Source organism: Aotus nancymaae, unplaced genomic scaffold, assembly GCF_030222135.1.
Source record: "Aotus nancymaae isolate 86718 unplaced genomic scaffold, 86718_ANA_hifiasm-v0.15.2.pri h1tg000006l, whole genome shotgun sequence".
Lineage (NCBI taxonomy): Eukaryota > Metazoa > Chordata > Mammalia > Primates > Aotidae > Aotus > Aotus nancymaae.
The window spans coordinates 46,649,424-46,661,795 of record NW_026988417.1 but is presented as its reverse complement, the minus strand read 5'-3'; the positions used below and the strand labels follow the sequence as shown (position 1 = coordinate 46,661,795).

Below are 12,372 nucleotides of genomic sequence, written 5' to 3'. Positions count from 1 at the left end.
AGCCTGGCTAATTTTTGTATTTTTAGTAGAGATGGGGTTTTGTCATGTTGGCCAGGCTGGTCTTGAACTTCTGACCTCAAGTGATCTGCCCACCTTGGCCTCCTAAAGTGGTGGGATTACAGGCGTGAGCCACTATGCCCAACTGGACCACAGTATTAACAATAGCATATAGCATACGTCAGGAATCATGAAGTATTTTCTTACTGAAGAAATTCTAAAGGATAGTCTAAATGGAGAAAACACTCTGTGTTCCTTCTACGCTAACTGTTCAGAAATCATTTCCCAAAGTTCTTATTCCTAAAGGACCCCTCTGTGGAAAAGCTTTGAAAAGCTGTCATGTTAGGAGTTAAAGTTGGCTCGTGGAGAAAGTGCATGAGGCAGCACGCCTCACTCAGTAACTTTCTGTTCTATGGTGAATCCTTTAACTCTTCTAATCTATTGATTGATTGATTGAGATAGAGGGTCACTCTGTCCCCACTCCAGGCTGTAGTGTAGTTGAACTATCTCAGCTCACTGCAACCTCCGCCTCCCAGGTTCAAGCTGTTCTCTTGCCTCAGCCTCCCAAGTAGTTGGGAATACAGGTACATGCCACCACACCTGGCTAATTTTTGTATTTTTAGTAGAGACGGGGTTTTACCATGTTGGCCAGTCTGGTCTTGAACTCCTGAGCTCAGGTGATCCGCCTGCCTTGGCCTCCCAAAGTGCTGGGTTGACAGGCATGAACCACTGCACCCGGCCCCTTCCAATCCTTTTCTTCCTCAGCCCTGCCTAACCTCCCACGGTTACCTTCAGATGTGGCTAGAATGAGGTGCCACTGTATATACTGTATATGTGTTGTGAAAGCTGAATTGTCTTTATCTGTAAAGAAGGCACTAAGCATTTCTGCAGCGGAATTGTCTTTATCTATAAAGGTGGCACTAAGCATTTCTGAGTTCTAGCCCCATATTTTAGCTTCCACCTGGTTGTTCAGTTGTCACTCAAACATTTCCCAGCCCTGCCTCCTCACGCCTGATTGTCCTTCTGTGTTCCTTCTCATGATTCATGGTGTCAGCGTTTCCTGGTCACTCAAACTCGAAATCCCTGAGCCCCCCTCGCTCCGTGTCTTAATCCCCATATTTAAGTGGTCACAAAGCTCTGTGGACTCTGCCTTGTAAATTCTCTGGTGTCTTTGCTTTCCTTACCCTACCTACTGCCACTGACTTGGTTCAGACCCTCATCTCTCACCTGAACTATTATAGCAGTCACCAAGCTAGCCTCCCTGTCTCCAGTCATTCTTCACTTGCCGTTAATCATTATCTTTTTAGAAACACACCCCAGGACTGGACTGCTGATTCTCCATTTAAAACTGCTCAGGATAAACCCAAACTTGTAAGGCTGGTGCGTAAGCGTCTTCCTAATGTGGCCTCAGACAGCCTCTTTGGCCTCATTTCCTACACTTCCCCGAACCACCCTGAGCTTCAACCACAGTGAATTTCTTTCCGTTCCCTAAATACTCAGCACGTTGTTGTTTTGCAGCCTGAAACTCTCTCCCTTGTCTCTGTAGTAAAAATCATACTTATCCTTTAAAAATAAAATCAAAGTGTCACTTCCTTCCTGAAACTTCCCCATCTTCTTGTGGCCCCATCCCTGCCTCACTCTGTAGGGTACCACAGGAGAGCATTACTTGATCATTACTAGACTGTGAGTCATCCCTCTTCCCCCTTCCACCCATCATATTATTGTGAAATCCTCTTGAGGAGACCCTCAGCCCTCCTTTCATAACTTTGAAACTCAGCACAGTGCTTGTTGCCCAGTTGGGTTGGTGTCCTATAGTTTTTGCTGGCAGAATAAAATAAAATAATGAATGATCAATTTACATGTGAATCTTTATCTGCTAGTTTCATAACAAGATATTTGGAGAAAGTCAGTTTGAATATTGTTAGGTTGGTGCAAGAGTAATTGCAGCTTTTGCCATTGCTTTTAATGGCAAAAATTGCAATTACTTTTGCACCAGTCTAATAGTACAGGATATTAGGAGATTATATATCGCAGAGTATGAATTTGGGGGACATAAGTAAACTCAAGTCATCCCAAATTTTCTTCTATATGTTTACTCACATCTGACAGCTGCTTTTAGAAGCCAGGCCAGGTGGTACATGGAGATGGGTGTTTTGGAAGCAGAACAGAGCCTGCTGCTCCCAGGGCTAGATAGTTATTTAGCAAATACATGCAGATCTTGTACTATGGGCCAGACACTCCTCTAAGCACTTTGCAAACATCAACTCATTTAATTCTTCTAACAAACCTAGGAAATAGATATTATTATTCTTCCCATTTTACAGATGAGAAAACTGAGGTCAGGTGGAAATGTGCTTTTTCTTTACATCTACTGTTCATTTCACTGAGATTTCCCTTCCTGCCGTTCCTCTTCTGAAATGTAAGCCATAGTTCTTGGTGCTGTCTTAGCATATTTTTTGTATGTAGTACTCACGGTTGGGCGTGGTGGCTCATGCCAGTAATCCCAGCACTTTCAGAGGCTGAGGCGGGTGGATCACCTGAGGACAGGAGTTCGAAACCAGCCTGGCCAACCCGATGAAACCCCGCTTCTGCTAAAAATAGAAAAATTATCTGGGCGTGGTGGTGCGTGCCTGTAATTCCAGCTGCTTGGGAGGCGGAGGCAGGAGAATAGCTTGAACCTGGGGTGTGGAGTTTGCAGAGAGCTAAGACTGTACCACTGCACTCCACTCCAGCCTGGGAGACAGAGCAAGACTCCGTCTTGAAAAAAAAATTATATATAGTGCTCACTACATTACATGATAGTTGCTATGTCAGTCTGTTCCACAGGTAAACCTGGGCATATTACTTGATTTTAGTTTCTTTTTTGGTAAAATGGGCATAGTAATCCTTACCTTGCAGAGCAGCTGGAGGATTGAAAGACCTGGTGCAATTCCAGGGCTGCATGCTCAGGAAATGAGCTTTTCCTATCCCGTCTTTTTGTCTTCCTTGACACAGTTGTTGATACAACACAGGTGTTGTCCTGTGAGAAACTGAAGGGAGGGGAGAAAAGGAAAACCAGGACAACCCAAAGTCAAGGCCACTACGGGCACAGAAGTGTTAGCACTTGCAAATCTTCAGACAGTGGCTTACAATTCAGAGAAGACTGTGGGTTTGATTATCACTGATGATTTTGATAACAGCCTTAGCAGACCGTGAGGTGAAATGAAAACTGAGGGTGCACTGTCTTCTCCTTTAGGAACAGAGGAGAAGGGTTAGAGTAGAAGCAGGTAGAAAGCATGCTTTCTGGTTAAACAGGAGAACCCTGCATGTGTCTATAGGCAGGGTGGGTGAAGCCCTTAGCAGAGAATGACCCGGAAGGATGTCTTTCCTTCTCCCTATCCTGGTGGAAAGGCTGCTTAGAACCCCTGTTGTCCATGCTGGGACTTGGCTCCATGAGTCCTCTCACCTCTTTGCAGCTCAGGCATCTGTCTCACAGTCTAGCAGGCTTTGGGGTTAGTTCAGGGCCTGGGTAATGTATTCAACTTGTCTCAGCTGCACTTTCCTCATCTGTAAAATGAGGAGAATATCTACCTCACAGGGAGATTGTGAGCACAGAATGAAATAATATGTGTTCAGTACCAATGACAGTGTCTAAACTATTGTGTCTTTTTAACTTTCTCTTAGAGACAGGATGGAAGAAAAGTAACAAGGCTAAAATCTTAGCATGTTCTTGAACTGCAGAAGGAAGAATTTGTGCCCTTGGGGTGACTGCTGTCTCCTCTGTAAAGCAGAGAGGGAGGGAGTCCACTGAGGCAAGGGGAATGGGAGGTTTGTAGTTTTGAGGGCACTGATAGTTACCCTGGAGGCCGCTGGGACACTAGGGCCGATGAGCAGCAGTGAAGGCCTGGCTGGGAATAGAGATGGCAGTTAGGATCGTGTGTGACCTTCCATAGCCAGGTGTGAAGGGAATGGGGAAAGGTGTGGATGGAACAGGGGACTGACAACTGTTGTATTAGTTCATTCTCACACTGCTATAAAGACATACCTGAGACTGGGTAATTCACAGTTCTGCATGGCTGGGGAGGCCTCAGGAAACTTACAATCATGGCCAAAGGGGAAGAGGCATGTCTTACATGGCAGCAGGTGAGAGCAAGAGAGCACAAATGAGTAAAAGGGAAAAATCCCCTTATAAAAACTCTCAGATCTCCTGAAAACTCACTCACTCTCACGAGAACAGCATGGGGGAAACTGCCCCCATGATCCAGTCACCTCTCAGGAGGTCCTGCCCTCAGCACATGGGGATTGTAGGGATTACAATTCTGAGATGAGATTTTGGTGGGGGCACAGAGCCAGACTATATCAAGTGTCAAGGGGGTGTGGGGTTCTCGTGTGTGTATATGTTTGGGGGATATAAATATGCACTGGGGAGATGACAGCCAGAGTTCTCTAGTCATATGGGAGCTGCTGATGACCCAGGTGAGTGGGACAGATGTGGAAGTCCTGTGGTGACAATGAGGATGCAGAGCAGGTTCCTGGGGTGGGGTGGGGACCCCAAAGCTTGTGGCCAGAGCTGGGGTTTCAGAATATTAGATAAAAGAATTTTTAATGACAAAAGCCAGGGGATGGCTGGCATCTCAGATACAATGTTCTTCATCTCTCTACTTTTTCCTATTCTTTGTCATATGAATGCCTACCAATGAAAAAAAGTAACCTTAGTCTTTATGCAACTTTTTGTGTGAAATTCATCTGTTAATATTATTCAGTAAATATTTTTATTTCTACTTTGTGTTTGTAATAATGTTTAGTGATTGCATTATATTATCTTTGCACATGCTGCTTTGTATTCTTTTGGATTTTTCCTTAGGATAAATTTCCAAGTGTGGGATACCGATTTTGGAGTGAGGAGTCTTGATGGGCTGTTAGTTAATTGCTGCAGGCAGATCTACAGCAGGCAGGGAGAGCAGGCAATGGGGAAGAAAAATAGAATATTTAACAATAGCATCTGAGCGGAAGCTTTCTGTAAATATTTTAAGTCCACCTCATATAACTCTCAGTTCTGTGTGCTGCCTCTACTGGAGGCGTCTACCCCAGTGAAAGGGAAAACTGAGCTGGCTGAAGGTTGCATCTGTGATTGAGTAAATGGAGTTTTGCTTGGCTTGGTCTTTGATGCTTTCTTTTTGGGGACTATCATCAAGAACGTGAAGAAATTGAACAAAGTGTGTATCTGGCAGGGGCAGGTAGCAATGAAAGGGAGTTTGTCTGTTCTGGAGTTATTTAGTTTTTTGAAACAGAGTCTCACTCTGTCACTGAGGCTGAAGTGCAATGGCCCAATCTTGGCTCACTGCAACCTCCACCTCCTGGGTTCAAGCGATTCTTGTGCCTCAGCCTCCTGAGTAGCTGGGATTACAGGCGCCTGCCACCATGCCTGGCTAATTTTTGTATTTTTAGTAGAGACAAAGTTTTTGCCATGTTGGCTAGTCTGGTCTTGAACTCCTGGCCTCAAGTAATCCACCTGCCTTGGCATCCCAAAGTGTTGGGATTACAGGAATGAACCACCACACCCGGCCCATTCTGGAGTTTTTTGAAGCAGGACAGAACAATTTCACCTTGATACATTAAAGGCTTTAATAATTTTGATTATAATAATCACAGTGTTAGTATTTTGAACAATTTTAGCAGTTAGTGGAAAACATGATATCGATAATTATTAAATAAATTGCAATATTTTGAACTAACAATAGTACTGTTAATAATATTTTTTCTTATGTCTTATGATTGTAATGCTTCTCCTTTTTTTCTTTTAACAGAAGAAATACAGAAAGGGGTTTATTGATGTTTCAAAAATCAAGTGTGTGGAAATAGTGAAGAATGATGATGGTGTCATTCCCTGTCAAAATAAATATCCATTTCAGGTAAGCAGGTGTAGTTTTGTGGCAGTGCAGTGCTGGGCTTAGTCATGTTTGCTCTTTGACGTTACAGATTCCTGTCATTGCTTTGGTGGCTGATTGGCTGATTTCTAGGTTCATTTGCCACTGTAATAGTTATGACTTTTCTTCATGAACTGCTTAAGTCGTTGTGGAAACATTATCTTATTCTTGTTTTGGTCTGTGAGTTTCTATGAATGACCCTGAGTTTCCAAGCTCCAGACCTTATTTACTACTATTCATATTTTTTTTTCCTGAGGCAAGGTCTCACTGTGTTGTCCAGTCTGGAGTGCAGTGGCATGATCTGAGCTCACTACAACTTCCACCTCCCAGGCTCTAGTGATTCTCTCACCGTAGCCTCCCGAGTAGCTGGGATTGCAGGCGTGTGTCACTACACCTGGCTAATTTTTGTACTTTTAGTAGAGACAGGGTTTCACCATGTTGGCCAGGCTGTTCTCAAACTCCTGACTTCAACTGATCAGCCCACCTTGGCCTCCCAAAGTGCTGGGATTATAGGTGCGAGCCACCGTGCCCAGCCTACTATTAAGATTGATCACAGAGTAGTTACAATAAGGAGTCGGGGCTAAGACTGAAAAGGGAGGGTTGAAGTTTTTCCTATGAATTTGAGAAATTGAGAAAGGCATGAGTTATCCTCAAATGGAAATGAGATTAAAAGGCTGCTTGTGATGAAAAAAATAATATTAGCCTTATATATTGGTTAAACTGTACTTCTTTAGGGTAATTATGTTATTTTTTTCCCCCTCATAATGATTCTGTTGCATAAAGAAGGTAAATATCCCATTGTTCTCATTTATGTCCGAGGAAATCAAGGCTCACCTGTTAAACGGCTTCTCCAAGGTCACCTTGTCAATGAGAAGCCTGCCAAGCCCACACACATGCATCTCCTCTCCAGAAGAGGAGGGTCTGGCATCCTGAGCCACTCCGCATTTATGCCGGTATCTTGGTCCCAACGTGCCTTGAGAACTCTGGAGTGTGGAGTTGAATCCTGATCATCTGGAGCTCGCAGCCACTTCCCAGTACCTCACCACCTCCTTCTCTGCTCAAGGATGTTTTTATGCTCTCCTTGAGCAGTGAATGGCCCTAGTGAAAGTCACCTTTTACCCATGGCTGTGGTCTCACCGTGTCCTGAAAGGAAAGTTGCAAAAGTCTTTTTCAATGTGGTGGAGTTTTGCTTGTTTTTAATTGCTCCTGTGAATTATACATTTACCAGTTTTGGGTGATGAAGATGTTTGGAAAGCAATGAGCCAAAATATGCAAGCTTCTGGCTTATTCTCCACGAGGGTGGTGACATCACCACAAAAGGAGGAAGGGCTACATTTAATTTTCCTTTTTCCCTGTTCCTCATTTTATAGCTGCCATTTCTCTAAGTGCAGGACAGGGAGAGTAAGTGCTTAGAGGTAACTCTGAGGCCAAACTGCTTGATTTGCTGTGAGCTTGTATAAGTCACTTAACCTCTCTGTGTCTGTGTCCTCTGTTGAAAAATGGGAATAATAACAATAATAGTACTCATTTCATAGGGTTGTTGTGAGGATTAACTGATGTGATGTATAAAGATCTTTGACATATAATAAGAACAAGGTAAGTGGTTGTTGCTATTATTACTATTGCTATTCTCTTACTACTGCTGCTGCTATTAATATTACACCTAATATTACACCTACCACCTGGATCTAGAAGTAAGCTAAATTTAAACCACCTTCTTGATTAAGTATATTTAATGCACTTATAATGGTGTGTGTCTCTATACGTGTGTGTGTATGTGTCTCTATAATTTTATTTGAAATTTAGCAGAGAACCATTCCTACCACACTTCTCTTTTTATTTCTTTGAGATGGAGTCTTGCTCCGTTGCCCAGGCCAGAGTGCAGTGGTGTGATCTCAGCTCATTGCGACCTCTACTTCCCAGGTTCAAGCAATTCTCATGCCTCAGTCACCTGAGTAGCTGGGATTACAGGCATGTACCACCACACCCAGCTAATTTTTCTATTTTTAGTAGAGACAGGATTTCACCATGTTGGCCAGGCTGGTCTTCAACTCCTGGCCTCAACTGATCCACCTGCCTCAGCCTCCCAAAGTGCTGGGATTACAGGTGTGAGCCACTGCACCCGGCCTCCTATCACAGTTCTGATGGCTGTTAGACATACTAAGGATTGACAGCATTGGGGCACTGTGGCTCTCATGATTCGGGACCCAGAATTAGGATTTTTGCTGTCCAGGAGAAAGAGATTCACTCTGCAAGTTTTGGGTTGGTTTTAAGAATGATAATATGAGTAGAACAGAAAGCATTCCATCCTTGGGCTATTAAAATTGTTAAGATGAACAAATATGAGAAAAGTTCAAAAACAATCTGAAAAATAAATCAAGAAGGGGTAAGCTTGAGCTTTATACAATTTAAAGCAGCATGATTTGAAAGGTGAAAAATACCCTCTTATTATGACTTAAGTGTAACTAAGAAAGTATAGATCCTAGTTTCACATTTTCATAGTGTAATTTTGCATTAGGTTCAGATACAAGGTGAAAAAAATAAAAGTAGAAGAAGACATTTTCAAAAGACACCAGGAGAAGAAAGTGGGATGGATGGAGAAAATAGTGGGGAATTCCCACCAGCTGTCTAGCTGGTTACCTCCTGGATGGTCCCTCCTTCGCGCTTCCCTAGATGAGTCATTCTGATGGCAGCTGGGGGATCCCCAGGAGCTAGCGTGTCTTTCCTGGGCTTCAAACCTGGATCTATCTTAGATCTGTGCTGTTTCTCCTACACCACACCATTATGTCTGTGGAATAAATGAATGAGTGGGTGGAAGATACAAAGAGGAGGGAGGGTAACTATGAGTGAGTAGTGTTACTAAGGGAGAATATTCCCTTTTTGTTTAAATGGTTTCTGCACTTGAAGTTTGCAAAGTCCTTCCCTCCCCAACAGCCTCTGCTGTGGTAGGATGACTCAGCACAAGATTGATGGCAGCAGGAAACACAGCTCCCTGGATCCTCCTCTCCAGAAGGAGGCCAACATGGTGTGATCCGAGGTTTGCTCAGGGAAACACTGGCCCCCAAATATCTCTTCAGCCTGCCAAACAACTCAGCCAAAATTAGGAGCTTATTATTTGGGCTCAGGGTGCTATTCCTAGAAACTTCTCGTAGAAATACAAATGCCCCAGGTTAGCTAGGTAACGTATCAAGCTAGTTTTAGTTATCAAAATTCTGAATTTGGATTAGGTTTTTTTTTTTTTTTTTTTGGTGGGGGAGGCAGTTAGCTAGTCCAACAAACTTCAACGAACTTTTACAGGCTCATGGTACTGACATGAGATGAGTTTTGTAGGGAAGTTAGACTGCTTGGATCTGGAAAGGCAGATTCCAAGAGGCAAACAGTCAAGGGATATTTAGAGGTTAAATATCCTACTCATATGGCTTAATCTTACCTACTTGGTTTTCTAATTTGAAAAATGAGGATTTTAACACTAGGAAGGAACTAGATTGCTGTATGGTTGATATGAGGCAGTGTATGTAAAGTACTTAGCCCAATTGTAGGGACGCAGTAAATTATTATAATAAATTAAATTGTTATTACAATACACCACAGATTTCTGGACTGTCCAAGGCCCTAGCAGTCTTTTCCAGACATATCAATGTCAATTCAGAATGACTAGTTCATGGTGCATTTTAACTTGTTCCTTCTGTACAGAGTTGGTGTGCGCAAGCCTGCGTAACTGTGAAGCTCATGGAGCAAATGAGGAAACACATCTCTTCACATCTCTTTTAGCACTTTATCGCTCTGATATCATGGCTCACTTTCTGTCTTGTAATAAGGTATTTCTGTATTTGTCCTGGAAATAGGCTTCATGCCTGATTCATTTTTGTGTCTTACGCAGTTCCAGCAAGGTGCTGAGTGGTGTATAGCATTATTTGTTCTATGGTATTCGCATTGCTATTGGAGTGCATTTCTGACTGGGTACTGTAGCTCTCAAACCTGTAATCCTAGCACTTTGGGAGGCTCAGGCAGGAAGATCACTTGAGCCTAGGGGTTCCAGGTTATAGTGAGTTGTAACTGCACCACTGCCATCCAGCATGGGTGACAGAAAGACCCTGTCTCTTAAAAAAAAGAGTCTATTTCTTTGATTTAAATGAACAAGAAGGAATTATCTATTGAATATGGACAGACATAGCCATTTATCAATGAAAGAGCTATTTGGTTTTCAATCCAGTGGGTGTGGACATAACAAAGGGAGGTTTCTAGTCATGTGTTACTTTTTAGCCAGTCTGGGTTTTTCCGCCTTGTGACTGACCATCAAGAATAAAGGGACAAAATGTCTGGGTTAGTTTCCTGGGGTTATCTTATTATTAATATTAGAAATATTAAAAATAAGACTACATAATTGCCCACCAAGGGCTACCTCTAAATGAGGCACTGTGGTTAAAAGGTTGGGCTCTGGAGTCCGAATTCTGGCTTTCTGGGTTACCAGCCAAATGGCGATGGGCAGGTTAGGCAGCACAACGTCAGGGGACAGCATCTGCAGGGTGCGCTGCGTGAGTGGTGCCTGCTGAAGTTACACAGGAGCGGGGGCCTCAGTAGGCCTTCATTTTCTCATTTATAAAATAGAAAAACTCGTACCTTGATGGCAGCATTAATTGAGTTCATGTCTGTAAAGCACACAGCACAGTGCTGGGGTAGTCAGTGCTTAATCCAATTAGCTAGTGCAATTATTGATAGTGGCAAAAGGAAGCTATGAGTGATGCTGAAAGAGTAGCCCGTTCATCTAAAATATTATTTAGAGAAATACTGAATCTCTGTTATACCAAGTTTATCTAAGGAACTTTAGTTAATTGGATTGAAAGAAATACTGAGATTAATGAAGTATCCTGGCCTTTATATTTTGTCTTCTATAAAACATGGTCCTTTACAAAACGTGTGTCCTACTTAATGTAGAAATGAAGAAGTAGATGTGCTTTGTAAGAAAGGAATTGAGTTTTCTGGATATGAAGTTGCTGACTTTCATTCAGTTATTTGAGAATCGTTGATTGGTGCCTATAGTACGAAGGGCTCTATGCTAGACAGAAGTGCTGTGTCTACATCCTTCTCACCAGTTCCATCTTTTGTTTTATTTTAGGTTGTTCATGATGCTAACACACTTTACATTTTTGCACCTAGTCCACAAAGCAGGGACCTGTGGGTGAAGAAGTTAAAAGAAGGTAAAACTCACAATGAGGTATTACTTTGTGTGTAATTTTAGGAGACAAAATATTGGTATCACTAAGACAGAAATACAGCTAATATATCTATTGCATTTATAATCTCTTAATCTACAATAAGTGTTTCTCCAAGGATATGCTGTTGTTGTGATACCAGCATATTCAAGATAACGTCCCTTTTTAAATTCTGATTTTTTCTAGTTTCTAAAAAAAACATTCTCTCATTCAATGTGTAATATATCTGAAGATGATAAAGCACAAGCTTTTATGATAACATAATTTGTTTTTGTTTTCATTTTTTTTGAGTCGGAGTTTCACTCTGTCATCCAGGCTGGAGTACAGTGGCACAATCTCAGCTCACTGCAATCTACACTTCCTGGGTTCAAGTGATTCTCCTGCTTCAGCCTCCCGAGTAGCTGGGATTATAGGCATCCACCACCATGCCCAGCTAATTTTTGTATTTTTAGTAGAGACAGGGTTTCACCATGTTGGCCAGCCTGATCTCAAACTCCCGATGTCAGGTGATCTGCCCACCTTGGCCTCCCAAAGTGCTGGGATTACAGATATGAGCTACCACACCTGGCCCCAAATCAGGCATTTTCTAAGAAACTGCCCATGCAGTCAATATTTGGTATGGATGGATTGGCATATTCATGAAGGGTTTAACCTGCACAGTCCTCATTGCTTCTCCTGTAGAATAAACTGGTATCAGATTGATTTTTGCATTTATCCATCATTGGTGTAACAGCAGTCATTTCTGGTAAGAAGGGTGCTTCACCACCACCACCACCACCACCAGCACCAAAAAACAAGAGGTCGAAGAGCGCTATATAGCTTTTCTGAATGCTGAGTCTTACGATCTAAAGGCATTCTTTCTTTTTTTTTTTTTTTTTGAGACAGAATTTTGCTCTTGTTACCCAGGCTAGAGTGCAATGGCGCGATCTTGGCTCACCGCAACCTCCGCCTCCTGGGTTCAAGCAATTCTCCTGCCTCAGCCTCCCGAGTAAGCTGGGACTACAGGTGCGCGCCACCATGCCCAGCTAATTTTTGTATTTTTAGTAGAGACGGGGTTTCACCTTGTTGACCAGGATGGTCTCGATCTCTTGACCTCATGATCCACCCACCTCGGCCTCCCAAAGTGCTGGGATTATAGGCGTGAGCCACTGCGCTCAGCCTTCTAAAGGCATTCTTATAGTGAACATAGTATCCAAGGAATAAGTAATGATCAACAGTGTTACTTATGAAACATTCTGTAGTCACTTTTGTATTTC

General features: G+C 42.7%; 1 protein-coding gene across 5 annotated transcripts in view; it reads left to right on the top strand.

Annotated features, from left to right (window-relative positions):
* TEC (tec protein tyrosine kinase) overlaps nucleotides 1-12,372 on the top strand; it is a 149,096-nt gene that overhangs the window by 98,448 nt on the left and 38,276 nt on the right. For all 5 annotated transcript variants that reach the window (XR_001105494.2, XM_012441172.3, XM_012441171.3 and 2 more), the window contains 2 exons: nucleotides 5,784-5,888; nucleotides 11,020-11,101. Coding sequence is in view for 4 of the 5 variants with exons in the window: in XM_012441172.3 (XP_012296595.2) it covers nucleotides 5,784-5,888; nucleotides 11,020-11,101 (187 nt within the window). In the remaining variant the exon portion in view is untranslated. The remainder of the gene's footprint in view (nucleotides 1-5,783; nucleotides 5,889-11,019; nucleotides 11,102-12,372) is intronic.